General features: G+C 42.0%; 1 protein-coding gene across 1 annotated transcript; it reads right to left on the bottom strand.

The window, feature by feature from the left end:
- Positions 1-7,553: 7,553 nt before the first annotated feature.
- Positions 7,554-16,833, bottom strand: LOC310853859 (uncharacterized protein; the record flags this gene model as incomplete). Its single annotated transcript, XM_083758334.1, has 6 exons — positions 16,718-16,833; positions 15,086-15,211; positions 14,392-14,540; positions 12,067-12,228; positions 10,432-10,658; positions 7,554-7,656 (listed from the first exon to the last, which is right to left on the bottom strand). Exons 1-6 carry the CDS (start codon positions 16,785-16,787, stop codon positions 7,554-7,556), a joined length of 837 nt encoding a protein of 278 aa, XP_083614460.1. The 5' UTR covers positions 16,788-16,833.
- Positions 16,834-17,118: the final 285 nt, after the last annotated feature.

Below are 17,118 nucleotides of genomic sequence, written 5' to 3' on the forward strand. Positions count from 1 at the left end.
ATAAGGTGTTCCTTCCACGCGCTACGTCCAACCAGGGAAACTCCCCCCTGTCAGGTGTAAAGGAGCAACTTGGACACTCAGGCATGAAGGAAGCATGAGTTCAAGTCCGTTGCTCTCCCCTTGTCCCCCATATATGGGGACTAGGTTGGTGGAGGGTGTGTAGAGCCCAGGATCACATTAGATGATTGACACAGGGGTGAAAAGTGGGATAAAAAATATATTAAAAAAAAGAAAAGAAAAAAAAATGTTTCTTGTACACAATGCAATGATCTGTATGGTGTGTTGTATAAGTCCATGTGGGATGGGCGCCTTGGGTGCATGACACAAAAATAAAGAGTCTATATATCTATCTATGGATAAATAGTATAGGTTCCTGTTTGTCATAGAGAAACTTCAGTAGCATTAAAATCTAGGAGACATCTGCTTTTATTTCACCATTTTAAGGTTGTAGCCTAATTTCTATTTTGGTTTCCAATAGCTAGCATACTAGTTTCATGTATAGCATTTTGTGTTATTGTTTTGATTGATTTGATACTTTATTAGTCAGGAATGTAAACAGCACGGAGGTACAGTAGTATTTAGTCTAAAAGGATAACACAAAAAAGGCCTGTGGTAATCGTGGTCCTATGTACAAATAACCTGTGAGTGTCTGTATGGTTCTTTGGAGCACGGTTTTGTCAATGTCTGGTTTGGGGTCCATCAGGGATCCAAAATGTAACCTTTTTTTAAGTCGTGAATCACTGGTTTCTTTCAAAACTGGCCTGAAAAATCATTCACTGCCGCTGTATGTATTTTTTCTCCTTTGTACATTATTATAGTGTTTTGTATTTGTTGATGACATGAATTATCGTGTTATTATTTATGCTATGTTGATGAATTGAGTACATAATTATGACTTTTATTGTGTAACCCTTTTAACCCCTTTAGCTTTGATGTCTTACTATACCACATTTCTGACCAATCAATCAATCAATCAATCGATCAATCAATAGCATGACACATGACCAAAATATGGCGGTGCACTTCTATAGCATAAGACACCTTGGCAATAGACTGGTGCAGTTCTTCCACCACGATACGCATGCAAGTCTCTCACTGAAGACGTTCTTATGAATGAAGACATCAGAGTATTCTCCGTTTTCACTCATAAGCCTTTGGAAGCCTTCCATCCAGGAAGCCCCAGAGGGTCCTCCCCAATCCCATTTGGAGAACCAAAAAAGGCTTCAGATGACTAATTTTAGATCCGGGTCAGCCCATGCCATGGTACAGTATTCTTCAGATTAATGGAGATAAAAAAAAAGAGAAGCTGAAGAGAAGTTTGACATTAATTGCATTGACATTTCAGCGATTTTCTCTCTCTCTCTCTTCCTTCATCCGACCAGAGCTAATGGTTTATAGACTTGATCCTTGAATAAATGCCAAAGTCATCATATGGCACGGAATTGCAGCGATGTCAGATTATTTTTTCAGTGAATGTTACCTTTTGTGGACTTCTTTTTACTTAACAAATTAGCCAAATTGACGAAGCTTGTAGATCACTATTTTAACTACATTTTTAGCGATCACTTTTTAATGAATCATTTTATATATAGGCCTATATTTGTTTTAATATTTATTGATTACATGTATCAACTGTTACAACTCTAATATATTGACCAAGGTCGGCAGGAAATAAACATGTAAACACCTTCTCCTCCTTCAAGCTGAACAAACATGTTGCACTGACTCCCGTGAACTTGAAGACATACGATTATGAATGAATTAGCATTACGTTGAGTGGCATTCCAATTTGGATGCATGCCGAGCTCCTCTCTGGCAAGATCTCCTGGAGATCAAATGAGGATGTGACTGTAACTGGCTGCTGGATACAGCAGGAGGTCTGTTTGTCAAGCACAGTCTCTCATCAGGCTGTTTATTGAGCTCTAGCCAAAATGGTTTGCTTTGAGTTTCCAGTGGTGTAAAGTATTATGTACAAAGTATTGTACTTATGTACATAATACAACAAATGTGTTTTTAAATATATTATATATATACCAGTAAGACGCCCTGAGGTCGCGTGCACGCATCCGCCTGGGTGACAGTAGACGGCAGACTGCTGGGAAAGCGCTGGCGCTTTGGCATGGGGGGGGGGGGGTCAGATCAGCATACAGTATGGAATGAATTATGTACTGGCCATATATGGAGCGTGCCTTGATTGTACAGGGTTTGATGAGGTCAGATCAACATTATGGAATGTCAGAACAGGAACGACGGGTGGGGAGGGATCGACAGAACAGGTCGGCTCCATATATGGAGATCTAAGGGTTTGAGGTTTGAGGTCAGATGTATACCGTTTTGCTGGCCAGCTCCATATATGCAGGACTAGGTGATGACCCAGTCTTCTTATTGGTTATCCTGGGTTAGATGATCTTCATATATGGAGATGGCGATATATGGTGGCGTGACGTGTCACAACTAAGGCATGATGTCAAGAGCCGTGACCATATATGGAAGCCATACATTAACCACTTACAACTGGCATAGCCAGAAACTACAGGCAACCATAGTTATGAATAAGGAGGCAACAGTCTGGCAACGCGAGACTAGGCCTACTTACAAGCTAACAATGTTGCAATGGGACACATCGTGAGCTTGTAGATTTGCTATTTTATATGAAAACTTGTGATATGGGACATTCTGCATAAGGAGTAGCCTACTTTCCACTTTTCCCTCAAGTACATTTTGAATTCCAGACTTCATTGTTTCTATATTGCAGTATTGAGTGCAAGCGTAAGAGTTATTAATCGGGGTAGTTGAATGTTCACGTCTAAACATGACTCCCACTGGGTGGCATGGCACTGCTCTTGTTAATTTAGTATCATTGGTAACACCCTGATGAATTGAAAATGGTGGACCCTATTGCAAACAAGACAGTGTAATGCGTTATGGTGTCGGCAGTTAACAGTTGTTGTATTGAGTTGTGCTTGAAATGTAGGCTACTGCAATTCTGCAAACTGTTAATACATGTACTTCAATCAATCAAACCCGTGGCGTGTTCACCTTAGATATAAGGAAATAAAACCAGCATAGCAATAAGTTCATTCCTTACCGTTGTCGGCATCTTCCTTGTTTGTGTCCAAACTTCAAAGTTCAGCTGTTCGACGTCTTATCGTTATAATAATGACTCGTCTCTTAACAATTTGTTTAATCATTTCCACATATTTATTTCTATAGCAGTAGTGATACTTTTACTTGAGTAAACCACTGAGTTTCTCCCCAGAATAGTGTCTATAGTCGACAGTAAAGACTGTCGAATTGACGCTGCAAAGACAGGCCACTGACTGGCATTCAATGAATGAAAGCAGCGAGGTTTGAGCGCCATCTAGTGGCGTCTTGTAGTAATAGTCTAAAGGCAGACTGCACCCAAATACACATCAATCCATCCAACTACAATATATTATATACGCATATTGAATGTATTAGGGCGCTGTGTAATCACTAGCATACATTATTAAGGTGCATTTGAGTAACATTTCTGACTTACAGGACAGAGTGAGGACTCCCCCCAATGCTTATGGTCCTTGTTGTGATGATGTCCAGTTGTGTCCAATATGTTTTTCTGTCTGTTGTTTATTTTTACATTTTGCTGCTGTAACGTATCAATTTCCCTGCGGGGATAATAAAGTACTCATCTCATCTCAAAATCTTTTTTTCCTTTTCCTTTTTTAAGTACAAAGGGTAAGGAATTTAGGGAGTCATAATCAATATACCAAGAACATGAAAAACAGATGTTGTTGTACAGCTTCAAACTAGTAGGAACGCACCTTGATGTATTATGAAGGCGGCACATTTTGATTTTAATTTAGTAGTCTCTTGAATAGCTTTCATTTAGTCACCTGGAATGTTTTAGCGGTTAGTCTAGTTTTGGTCGACTAAATATCATAGGATTTTAGTCGACTAAATCTACAGCTCACGTTATGAGCTTGTAGATCTGCCATTTTCAGCATGCAACCAAGTGTAAAATGACTTATACTGGATCTCTTGTCCACTAGTCCCTCCCTAACATTTTAGTCTAGTTTTCATTTGTTGACAAAATTGTCACTATATTTAGTCTCAGTTTAGTCATCGTAGCTTAGTTTAAATTTAGTTTTCGTCAGTGAAAAAAGGTAGTCGACGAACATTTTTTGTCATAGTTTTAGTCGAAGAAAACAACACTGTTATGAAGACTTGGCCTTAAAGCGTAGCCTGGGTTCCAGCCCTGATTCTCTGCGTTCCGCAGATTTGTTTTGTCACTCACCATCACTAAAACGATCTTCAGAGAGATTTATGTGTATAAAATAAAGATGAAACAACTCAAAAATCACAAAGTAATGACTTTATTTAATTTAGGTATTCTCTTTTTTTTTTCTCGTGAATCAATTTTCAAGTTTTCAGGTCATACACAAACAGTGCAAACGACAATGGAACATACAATTCCTATATAAACTATATGGAACAAATAGAACAGGTACTATGCCGAGACAAGGAAGGCATTTTCAAGTATTGTCAACAGGAGAACATACGGACTGACAATAAGACACATAAAAAGCAACAGGCACAGGGCAGTCCATAATTTGAAGGAAAACATGGACACTTGAACATTTCAGCAATGCATAAAAGGTACTCTATACAAACTCTTTCTAAAACTAAACATACACACACTCCGCTCCACTTTTAACTGCATCTCTGCTGCAACATGGTTGTACTTTGGAACAATACTGTAGTGGGGTTTTTTTCCTAAACAAAACACTACCATTTCATTTGTACACCCATCTACACACCACACATCCATAGTGAAAACAACTAGAAAATAACGAAAAACACTGATCCTTTTAATCCCTATTTAAAAAATAAAAAAGGTGAACAATAGCTGATCTACAAGCACACATTGCGACAGGTGCGCATTAGTCCGACGTCCTCTTAATCCGACACCCATAAATCCGACAGCAAGCCTACACCCCAAAAACCCTAAACATAATCTCAGGCGGCAGCCACAGTAAACGGCCACGTAGTCGGACTGTCTAACGGGATGTTGGAGTAATGCACGTCGTGGACTAACGATTGCCCCCCCCCCCCTAGTGCGACACGTGAAATTGTAGTTTGGCTATTTTTTGTTGAAAGCTCTTTCAGAATTTTTAAATATATATTTTTTTATTTTTTAAAGATTTGTTTTTAAATACATTTCTCCCATGTGCCCGTTTCACCTGCATGCCCAAAATAAGGGACACCAGGGTGATAAAGTGGATAGCACCCCAATTAGCTTTTTAGGGCAGGTGGTTATCAGTCAAAGCTGTTCGTACCTGGAGATTAAACTAAATCATCTCGCCACTAGCCCAAAATGGCCTGGTAATAACTGCCCACCCGGTCAGTTGATTGAATGAAGTCTAATATGTACTGGGCGTGTGTGAGCCAAGCTATGGCTCATCGCTCTGCACTTAATGCTCAGATTAATGGAGATAAAAAAAAGAGAAGCTGTGAGTTTGAGACATTTCAGTGATTTTGTTTCCTCCTTTCTCCATCCTTACAGACGATGAGAGGAGTGGAGGAAAAACAAGCGTGTGGATTATCCAGCACACAGTGCTGGATAATGGTGGATCGAATTGGCTGTGGAAGCTTCTACAGCACATGGATTAAAGCAAAAATTAAATCTCATGACAGAAAAAACTTTGTATGGCCAAGTCCTAATGTGCAATTTGAGAAAACACTGTGAAAGGAGCCTCCCCACACTAGCGCCGTTTCCTTAAACAGCTACCACAATAATGTAAACTATGATGTTTGAGTAATATTGCTCATACGAGATTGAGGCTTTTATGAAATGTCTGAGACATTACGGTTTTATGAAAGACGGTTTCTGAACAGATTGCTAGTTTTTGACCACTTAAAATGCTTGAATCTTAAAACAATAACCAAAAATAGCTCTCAATGAGCCTGCGACGCATCGAGAGCTTGTAGATCGACCATTTTTCCGTTGTGCAACATGCTTCCTCCCATAGAAGACATAATGGCTTTTATGGAATTCAAATGACTGATATGAGTCGTGGCTGAGAACTTAACCCATTCTGACCGGGCACCCATTTTGGTGTCGGCATCATGTTATGCTTTAGCTATTTAAAAATAGCAGATCTACAAGCTCATATCGCGCCACCGAGTGGCGCGATACGAGCTTGTAGGTCTGCTATTTTTGAAAATCGAAAAGCGACTGACATTTTTAGAATCTGATCTCAGGTCAGAATGGGTTCATCAGACCAGTGTGTGTCCGGCGGAAACCTCGTATGAATCTGATCTCAGGTCAGAATGTGTTAAATCAATGCAAGCGGAGGAAGAACAAGCATGTGGAATATCCAGTCTTGGTGATACTGTCCAGACTTAGTTCGGACACTATCATGACGAATTCCAGACTAAAAGGCTTTCTTACCTTTCTTTGTAGTCGTTACGTCCCCACCAAAGAGGTCCAGGTGTTATTTTGTGCAAAAGTTCCTTATTGGCCATTTCCCCTACCATAAGCCCTAAATGAATTGCATTGAACTGAACTGGGAATTGAATGGGGCTGTTCGCTTATTTCCATCGCTCAAAATAATTCTTCATAATGTAAATAATATCCCAAGCGGCACACTTTACTACTTATTTCGATGGGAATAAGCAAATTAGCACAACACCCCATTCAATTCAATGCAATTCATTGAGGGCTTATGGTAGGGGAAATAGCCAATAAGGAGTTTTTGCACAAAAAAACACATGGACCTCTTTGGTGGGGACGTAACGACTACAAAGAAAGGTAAGAAAGGTAAAAAAAAAAAAAAAAGCCTTCTAGCATGGAATTCTCCTTTAAACCCACATTTATTTTTCCCCCCAGGCATCGGAATGTATTGAACTCAACTCTTTGAGTTCGTACAAATGGCACCAGACACATTTTGGTTAAGTAGAGTGGGGTCCCCTGAGTAAAAAAAAAACAATATCAAATGGGGGTCCTTGGCCTAATCAATATCAAACTATAACTATCACTATATCCGGTAAGTGGTTCCATTTTATTGTCCCACATTCAGTTTAGCAGGAAATGAAAATGTACCCGACTGAACTTTAACCTTGCAATAACGATGAAACAGAGAGGGAAACCCTTTTTTTTGGTGGAAGATTAGCTCTTAAATTCTCAGCGCTGTGATCCATTGGCTTGTATTGGCAGTATAAATTAAGCTCGACGGTCGACCAAAACGAGAGCGTTGTTCAGTGAGGGGACTAGCAGGCAGCTTGGTGTTGAGAGTGAGACCGACCCCGTTAACCCATTCTGAACGGGCACCCGTTTTGGTGTCAGCATCATGTTATGCTTTAGCTATTTAAAAATAGCAGATCTACAAGCTCATATCGCGCCACCGAGTGGCGCGATACGAGCTTGTAGGTCTGCTATTTTTGAAAAAATCGAAGAACGACTGACATTTTTAGAATCTGATCTCAGGTCAGAATGGGTTCATCAGACCAGTGTGTGTGTCCGGCGGAAACCTCGTATGAATCTGATCTCAGGTCAGAATGGGTTCATCATTTCACTGCGTGTCCATGGAGGAACCGTCCACCTGTTCCAAAGTGCTCTGCAGCTTCTCGACACAGGGTCTGATGGCCTGGCTGTGTACCTGGGCCATCTTCAGCCTATACAAAAGGAGAAAAGAAAAAAAAGAGATTTGGAAGTCAAGTCTCGCCCCTGCCATGTCCCACATAACTCTTTTCCCCAGACCGTTCCATTTTAGCTGATAGCCGAGATCGAGGGAAACCGAGAGCAAGGCTTTGTATGCGGGGGGGAAATGGAAACGGCGTTAAAGATGTAGACGTTTTAACCCATTCTGACCTGAGATCAGATTCTAAAAATGTCTATTACATCCTGACAGTTTCATTATTAACCCATTCTGACCTGAGATCAGATTCTAAAAGTGTCTTCGATTTTTCAAAAATAGCAGACCTACAAGCTCGTATCGCGCCACTCGGTGGCGCGATATGAGCTTGTAGATCTGCTATTTTTCAATAGCTAAAGCATAACATGATGCTAACACCAAAATGGGTGCCCGTTCAGAATGGGTTAAAGCCCAGATTTACACTTACGACTAGGCTAGCAGGCCCCCGTCATTTACCTCAATTACCTGCAAGGCGCTTCAGGCCACAATGTGTATTCAACAAAGCCTGAGCAAAATGCACAGGCGGTAATGTTAACTACTTAACACCGATAGTGCACTGTATACGTGTATGCCATGACAATGACTTCGCTGCTGGCTGGCACAGGCAGGCAAATCCGCGAGTTTTGCCTCCTACCCAACTAGCTAATTCTAACTGCCAGCTACAATTAGCCGGCGCTGGCACGCGTCGATGCCACCTAGCATGCGCCAACAGCAACACTAATGAAGTACTTCACGGGGCGAAAACCCTGTTGTTTTGTTAGCCATTGTAAATGTCTGCGCTAATTGTCCCTCCCTGTCGTATTGTCGCCGTCGGGGCAGGAAACTCTTACCTTCAACATTTCATCTCGTTGTTTTTCGCACATAAAAAAAAAAAAAGAAAAGTAAAATGGTGCATTTATATAGCGCCTTTATCCAAGGCGCTTTACATAGATTGTGCATTACATTCACCCCATTCACACACACATTCATACACCGGAAACCATGCAAGGCACCAACCAGCACATTGGGAGCAATTAGGGGGTTCAGTGTCTTGCTCAAGGACACCAACTCTGGGGGACGCCGGGTTCGAACTGGCAACTTTGCGGTTGCCATCCAGCCACTCTTCTGTCATACCATAGCGTCACACAAAAGTAGCAAAATAGCCAATTTTGAGCTTGTAGGTCTGCTGATTTGCTTCCCCCGGTATTGTTTTTACTGTGTCTGTGGGTTTTATACTGTACATATTGAATTAACAATAACTTGTTGAATTAACATCAACAAGAGCTCGTCTCTTCTAAATTCCGGCGTTTGCGGCCTTAGCTTAGTCATCTTTCACGTTCTCCACTCTGTTTGGTGCCCCCACAAGGTTGGTGCCCTGTGCTGCAGCACCTAAAGCCCGTTGATTAATCCGGAACTAGCCTGAGCTAACGTGTTAGGTTTCTGGTCTAGAGGGGCGGGTCGCGGCTGAGATTTGCGCACGCCCTGATTGGATCTCATCGATCTGTCCGTCACCCCCGGCCCCTCCTCTCCCCCCCTAGTGCAGCGCTACGTCACATCATTTGGAGCGACGCCCACCCGGAAGGGTTGACTCCCACTTTTAGACCAGAGCGGCCAATGCGTTCCTCCAGGCTTTACATTTTTGCACCAACAAAAATGAAAGCCTGGTACCGAGGCTAATCCGGGCCTGCCGACAGAGACAATATTTATCTTGGGTGGATTTCTGAGCACCACAAGTAGTTTGTGGAACAGGCAGTGGCGTATATGATGGGATGGGAAGTGGAGAGGCTTCTTGTCGCTGGCAGAAACCTCAGGCAGAAACCTCTCATCTCCATACTGTAACTTGTGTTTTCGTAACTTAACGCCCTGCTTGATCATACTACAGTACAGCGTCACACAAAAGCTTCAAAAGTAGCAGATCCGACAAGCTCGAAATGTGGCACGAAGCGACACGCTTCTTGATCAGCTTTATTTTTTGGGCCAATGTTAGCCCCCAGAATATGGTTTGCTGGGGTTTAATTGGTTATGGTGCTGGCTTTTTTTTTAACCAATCCTAAAACAGAAAAGCTCAGACCGTGAGTGGTGTGCACTCTGCTCACAATGACATAATTGTAATAGGCAGTGGTTTTGCAAAATCAAAACGTCAAGTACCTAAACATCCACAGACAACCCACACGAGGCACAACAAGACATTTCAAATCTGTCAATACTCAAAAAGGTGATTTCACTTAATTCAAATATCACTTATTTTTTTGTTTTGTTGTGATAATCCTCCCTACTATAGAGTGTGCTGGCCATATAAGGATTTCCTCCCTGTCCCCAGTTAACCCCTGGGGGTCAAAAAACCTTAGGTTTCGTTTTTGACTCTCTATCCTGATTGGACGAAAGGCTGGGTCCCACAGCCAAAAACGAAACCTAAGGTTTTTTGAGTGAAATCACTGAATATACCTTTAAGGTTTCCCCCCGGCCCAAACACTTACGCATTAACCCATTCTGACCGGGCACCCATTTTGGTGTTAGCATCATGTTATGCTTTAGCTATTGAGAAATAGCAGATCTACAAGCTCATAGCGCGCCACCGAGTGGCGCGCTACGAGCTTGTAGGTCTGCTATTTTTGAAAAATCGAAGAACGACTGACATTTTTAGAATCCGATCTCAGGTCAGAATGTGTTAATCAGACCAGTGTGTGTCCAGTGGAAACCTCGTATGAATCTGATCTCAGGTCAGAGAGAGAGAGAGAGAGAGAGAGAGAGAGAGAGAGAGGTTTTTTCTTTTTACCTCCGGAGCAGCTGGCGTGCTTTCCCGGGCTGGGGCCGGTGGTGCTGCAGCGCGGCCAGACAGTGTGCCGCCAGGGTACCGTAGCACTGCTCCCGGAGGGCGTTGTGGCCCGCCGTGTCCCACTGGGGCAGCTCGCTGGTGCAGCGCCACGCCACCAGCGTGTGCTCCAGCACACACTCCCACTGCTGGCTCCGGAGGAGGACGAGGCCCCACTCCTCACACGACACCTGGGCACACACACAGACACAGACCAAGGGGTCGGAAGAGATGTTAAAGGGATTGTGACATTAAAAAAAAGGTTTTGGAATTGTTCTTGTTTTTTTTTTAGGTTTTCTAATCTCAATTGCACCCAAAAAACATGAACTTTTAACATTCAGTAGATTTTCTGTGATCTGGGGTTTTCTGGCTCAAACAGGTGCTCTGATTTGCCGGCAGTAAGTGACATCACTTACTGCAAATCCCATATATGTCAATGGGATGTGCCAGCAGATGTCACTGTTTCACTGTGTTGCCTGTTTTCATTGTAGCTCAAAAGGCCCAAAAAACCCCAAAGAAAACTTCAGACCACAGAAAATCCACTGAATGTTCAAAGTTCAGGTTTTTTGGGTGTAATTGAGGTCATAAAACCTAAAAGAAAAAAGAAAAATAAATGAAAATGAATGTCATAAAACCTTTAACCCGTTCTGACCCGAGATCAGATTCTAAAAAAACAAATGTCTATTACGTCCCGACGGTTTCATTATTAACCCGTTCTGACCCGAGATCAGATTCTAAAAGAAAATGTCTATTACGTCCTGACGGTTTCATTATTAACCCGTTCTGACCCGAGATCAGATTTGTAAAAAAGAAAATGCCTATTACGTCCTGACGGTTTCATTATTAACCCGTTCTGACCCGAGATCAGATTCTAAAAAAGGTCTTCGATTTTTCAAAAATAGCAGACCTACAAGCTCGTAGCGCGCCACTCGGTGGCGCGCTATGAGCTTGTAGATCTGCTATTTTTTCAATAGCTAAAGCATAGCATAGTGCCAACACCAAAAGGGGTTCCCGCCCCAAAATGGGTTAAAATAACAAACACTTAACGTTTTTTTTTAGGCCAAGGAGGACCCCTTGGCTGAGAGAGAGACGCACACGAAGCAGGGACCTCCACTTGTATAAAATTGCATTGAAGACAGCACTGTCCAGTGTTGTTGAATAAATAGATGATGGTGTTTTGGAGCTTAATCTGGATTGGCTATTTTCAGCAGATAAGAGATTAATAGTGCTAGGATTCAAGTGGTTAACGTACCGTGTGATGAGTCAGAACACGGAGATAAGGTTTCTGACCAAAGATATAAAATCATATAAAAGACATAAAAGACTACCCCTGGTCTCTTGCTCAAGAGAGAGCGCAGAATCAACAGATGAAGATGAACAACAAATCGATTTGCTGTCATCACAATCATTTTAACCACTTTGCACATGTGCTATTTTTCGACTGTTTGAAAAAAAAAAAACAGGTTCTCTTCTGGACGTCCCTAGCACTTTGAGATGGGGGGGGGGGGGAATCTGCGGCCAAATAAATTATGTGTCATTTTGGGGCGTCCCCTCGACATTAAAAAAAACTTCACGGTATAACTTAACGCGGTTACTCACTTTGAACGCCAGCAGGTGAGGATATGCTTTCCTGTAACAGTGCGCGTCTCTGTTGGAGCAGAAGCGCGAGTAGGGTATGGATCTGTAAACGGTGGTCTTCTTCAGCTGCAGGTCTTCCTGGAGGCACTTCAGGTCTGAGGTGAGGGTGCTGCGCTCCTGGCTCTGGGGGACACACATTAACCCATTTAGGCCTGACGTCGAAGTTTATAAAAATGTCTTCTAAACCATGACAGTTTTCTGTCAGAAGCTCGTAGCGCGCCACTCGGTGGCGCGCTATGAGCTTGTAGGTCTGCTATTTTTTCAATAGCTAAACTATAACATAATGTTTAAAAACACCAAAATAAAATCTCACGGTACTAAAATGTCTGTTTGTGGAATTTGTTAAATGATGTGAAAGCAGCCTCCAAACACTAGCATCTAGCGCCGTTTTCCTAGACAATTTAACACAATATGTAAAGTTATGATGTTTCGGTCATAATTTGTTCCTACTGCTACATTACAAAGAAACCTTTGCCGTTATGGGAAATATCCGAATCGATTAAGATTTTCATGGAAGATGCTTCAATCGGAACGTATTGCTAGTTTGACCACTTCAACTCCTCCAATCTTAACCCATTCTGAACGGGCACCCATTTTGGTGTTGGCATCATGTTATGCTTTAGCTATTGAAAAATAGCAGATCTACAAGCTCATATCGCGCCACCGAGTGGCGCGATACGAGCTTGTAGGTCTGCTATTTTTGAAAAATCGAAGAACGACTGACATTTTTTAAAATCTGATCTCAGGTCAGAATGGGTTCATCAGACCAGTGTGTGTCCGGCGGAAACCTCGTATGAATCTGATCTCAGGTCAGAATGGGTTAAGATAACAGAAAATAGTCATCTACAAGCTCGAGAGCTTGTCGGAAATCACTCCAGTTCTGGGTGGCTGCGTAGTGCAGGCGCGTACCACCCGTTCCAAAATTGCAGGACGTTTGCGTCATTGAAAATGACTAACGGGGTGCTTCCAAACGCAAACACACAGAATATATTGACAGAAAGTAGGTCATAATTATTTTATGAAACAAAGACTCGACAGATACAAAGAGAATAATCCAAGCTTTTCTGTACAGCTTGTCGAGTTTAACAATACAATCAGATAGGGCTTTTTTGGTTTAAATGAACAGGCTGTCAACTGGGTTGGTTTTGCAACTCTAAGATGCCAGATAGCATTATAGCATCTGTGTTGCTTGCGTCTAGAGAGCTCCCACGCCCAGCCATAGCTCTGCCGTTAAGACAGTAGGCGTGTTGTGAGAGCAGATTGTGCCAATATACGGATAAGACCGTCTGCACCCTGCTGTGTGTTCACAGCTCGGAAGCAAGGCTTGTTAACCACTTCAGCCCTGTACCCCGCGGGTTCGATTTATCGCGATCAGGCGATTATGTAATAGTGACTGACAGGCAGTGTAGATTTTTACAGTAAATTTGTTTACCGTCTGTCGTTTAATTTTAAAGGTATATTCAGTGATTTCACTCAAAAAACCTTAGGTTTCGTTTTTGGCTGTGGGACCCAGCCTTTCGTCCAATCAGGATAGAGAGTCAAAAACGAAACCTACGTTTTTTTGACCCCCAGGGGTTAACTGGGGACAGGGAGGAACTCCTTATATGGCCAGCACACTCTATAGTAGGGAGGATTATCACAACAAAACAAAAAAATAAGTGATATTTGAATTAAGTGAAATCACTGAATATACCTTTAAATACATTTCCATTTTGTTTCAGTCATCCGACATGTTGTTTTTTTTTTGGCCCAGCTCACGTGTTGCGCCGTGACACGTTGTGAGCTTGTAGATCGGCTATTTCCGTGCGACACCTGCACACAACCAAGCATAAGATTACTCATCTTTGTTCTACTGATCTCTTCTCCACTAGTCCTCCCTACCAGTTTTAGCCTAGTTCCTATTTGTTGAGGAAGTTGACACTAGTGCATTTGGTCATAGCTTTAGTCATCGTAGGCTATAGCTTAGTTTTTATTTCGTTTTCCTCAGTAAAAAAAAAAGGAAAGGTCGTCGACAAAATGACTGACAGGGCCTACGGTATAACCCATTCTGGTGTTAGCATCATGTCGTGCTTTAGCTATTTAAAAATAGCAGATCTACAAGCTCATATCGCGCCACCGAGTGGCGCGATACGAGCTTGTAGGTCTGCTATTTTTGAAAAATCGAAGAACGACTGACATTTTTTAGAATCTGATCTCAGGTCAGAATGGGTTAATCAGACCAGTGTGTGTGTCCAGTGGAAACCTCGTATGAATCTGATCTCAGGTCAGAATGGGATAAAGCATTACCTGTTGTTCCACCAGGATGAGAGACCTGATGATCTGAACCAGCTGCTGCTGAGACAGTGGAGTCTGGTGGTGGTGGTGGTGCGTCTGCTCCATCTTGTTACATCGCTCCGCCGGCCCGACCCGCCACACGCCGCCCAGAGACGAGTCCACTGCACAACACATGTCGTGTGATCAATACATAGAAATCAGGGGGTCTTTGACCCATTTAGGCCTGACCTCAAAATGTAAAAAAAAAAAAAATCTTCTAAAAAATATTTTCACGATTTTTCAAAAAATAGCAGACCTACAGCTATGAGCTTGTAGATCTGCTATTTTTCAATAGCTAAATTATAACATGTTTAAAACACCAAAAGGGGTTAACAACAGGGGCCCCCGGGAGCCATAGGGGGTCCTCAGAGTTACTACGGGGGGGGGGGGACACAACATTTGTAATAGCCTTTTTAAAACCTATAAAATTAAACGCATGAATATAAATGAGACAATTATTACTACCATGTCAAAAGTAACCAACAAACTATACGATGGAAAATGGCCAAATCGTCACATTATTGCCTGCAGGGCCGTGGCCAGAAAAGGTTTGGGAACCCTTGCACTGACTAGACTATGTCAGATAGTCCATAAATGTATTTAACAAGGCTGTCTTTTTTTCTTTTTACTGAAGGCTGTGTCAGCGGAATGTAAAGCTGACACTTACTTTGACACTTACACGACTGTCCACGCCTAGACGACGTTATGGCTGCACTTGTTCTCCCTCTCTGGGCCAGAGGTGACGGGGCCAGGCGAGCGCTGAGAATCTCAAAGTACGACCTTCTCATCCGGGCTGGGGGAAGGAAAAAAATAAAAACACACAAATCACATACCATACACTCACAAGGATGAAAATATCTGGTTATTATATTTTCCAACTTTGTCAGGTCTTGGCCAATGTTATATACGGTTTATCACCGCTTGCTGGTTTGGCAAAGACTTCCCATCTACAGCGGATCCACGAGCTTCGGCGCACAGCGCGAAACGGAGCGTTTCAACTCAAGTTTGTAGATCTGCTACTTTTTCATTTGAATCATGCGGTTTCCATCATATTTTATACTGCATTTCAAAGAATTATTAATTATTTAAGACGTTTCTATTTCACGGACAGTAAAAGTCCAGATCGCTCATGGATTAGCCACAATTTGCAACTCTAGATTTTTTTTATAATGGGATGAATAGAGTTGCAATACCCTCCATTGACTCCCCATTCATCCAATTTGCACTGCGATCTGCTTGTATTAAACGATGTTAAACTCACCAACATTGCAACTGTAGGCCAAGCTGATCCTCAGCAAAGCGCTTGTTTCATAAAAATACACCGTAGTAGACATGTTATCAGCTACTTTCTGTCAAGAAATTATTTTCTAACAGTTAAGAGTTTGGAAGCACTCGTTTTTATTAACGGGTCGTGCTGCTGACTCCTCCATTATGTGAAAACTTGAAACAGGTGCTACGCAGGGCCGTTCAGTGACGCGCTTCCATACTCACTTAGAAAAAGAATCACCTGCACAGAATGTCTTGACAGAAAGTAGCTGATAACATGTACAGTGGATTTTTATGAAACATGTACAGTGGATTTTTATGAAACAAACACTTTGCAGTTTGAAAGAGGAGCTTTTCCCTACAGCTGCAATGTTGGTGAGTTTAATGTTGTTTAATACAAACAGATCGGAAATGCAATTTGGATCAATGGACTGATCAATGGAGGATATTGAAACTCTAGATTCATCCCATTAGAAAAAAATCTAGAGTTGCAAATTGCGGCTAGCTCCTGGATATCCTATCAAAACAGAACATAAGAAAGACATTTAGTCTGGGATGGTGAGTTGAACATTACTATAATTATGTTTCATTGAAACACCTTTTTAGTCATTTTAGTCTGTTCAAAGTTGAAGTTCCCTCACACACATAATACAAATAACATCTATGAAGTGAGAGAACTAGAGAGGAACTAGAGAGGGGGAAACCATTGTTATAATCACAGAACAGATCTAACAAGTTATCAGCCCTTTTAGGCAAGCAACACCCAACATAATATATAGTAGTGGTCGACTAATATATGATTTATAGAAAATGTGCATAGCTACAACTCTGCTAAATTCACTGTTTTTATTGTTGTTACAACACACAACATAACTACATAAGTATAGTGTAGTAGACCAATATATGATTCATAGAAAATGTGCATAGCTAATTCCACCGTTATTATTATTATCATCATTATCCCTTATATACATTTGAATTCCTAGTTATTGTACAACCACAAAAGGTTAGCAGGTCCACCTTTTCAACTTACCCGCAATTTTGGGCTGTGGAGGAGGGATCTCCACCAGTGCACGTCTCGGCTGGCACACCGTAGTTGCCATCTGGGCACAGAGAATGATCCGCTAAATGAAATGATCAGCGTGGTGTTAAGAAGCTACTGCTGTTAGCTTCAAACCTCACCTCGACCCCCACCAACCAAACCCAGGGCTGCCTGCAAACAATTAAAAGTCTCCCTGGATGCTAATTAGCTTTAGCCCTGGCTAAAGTAAAGTCCAGAGGCTCTGTTATGTTGAGTTGCACTCCTCCTCGCGCTCTAATGTATTTATAAACAACAGAAAGAGATGTGGTTCACCCATAAACTGACGCAAACGTGAAGCATGGATAAGGTCCCGTGTTCATAAATGAAATAAATCGTGCTAATAATTAATAAAT

The sequence above is a fragment of the Protomyctophum parallelum genome (genome assembly GCF_964188405.1).
Source record: "Protomyctophum parallelum genome assembly, chromosome: 23".
Lineage (NCBI taxonomy): Eukaryota > Metazoa > Chordata > Actinopteri > Myctophiformes > Myctophidae > Protomyctophum > Protomyctophum parallelum.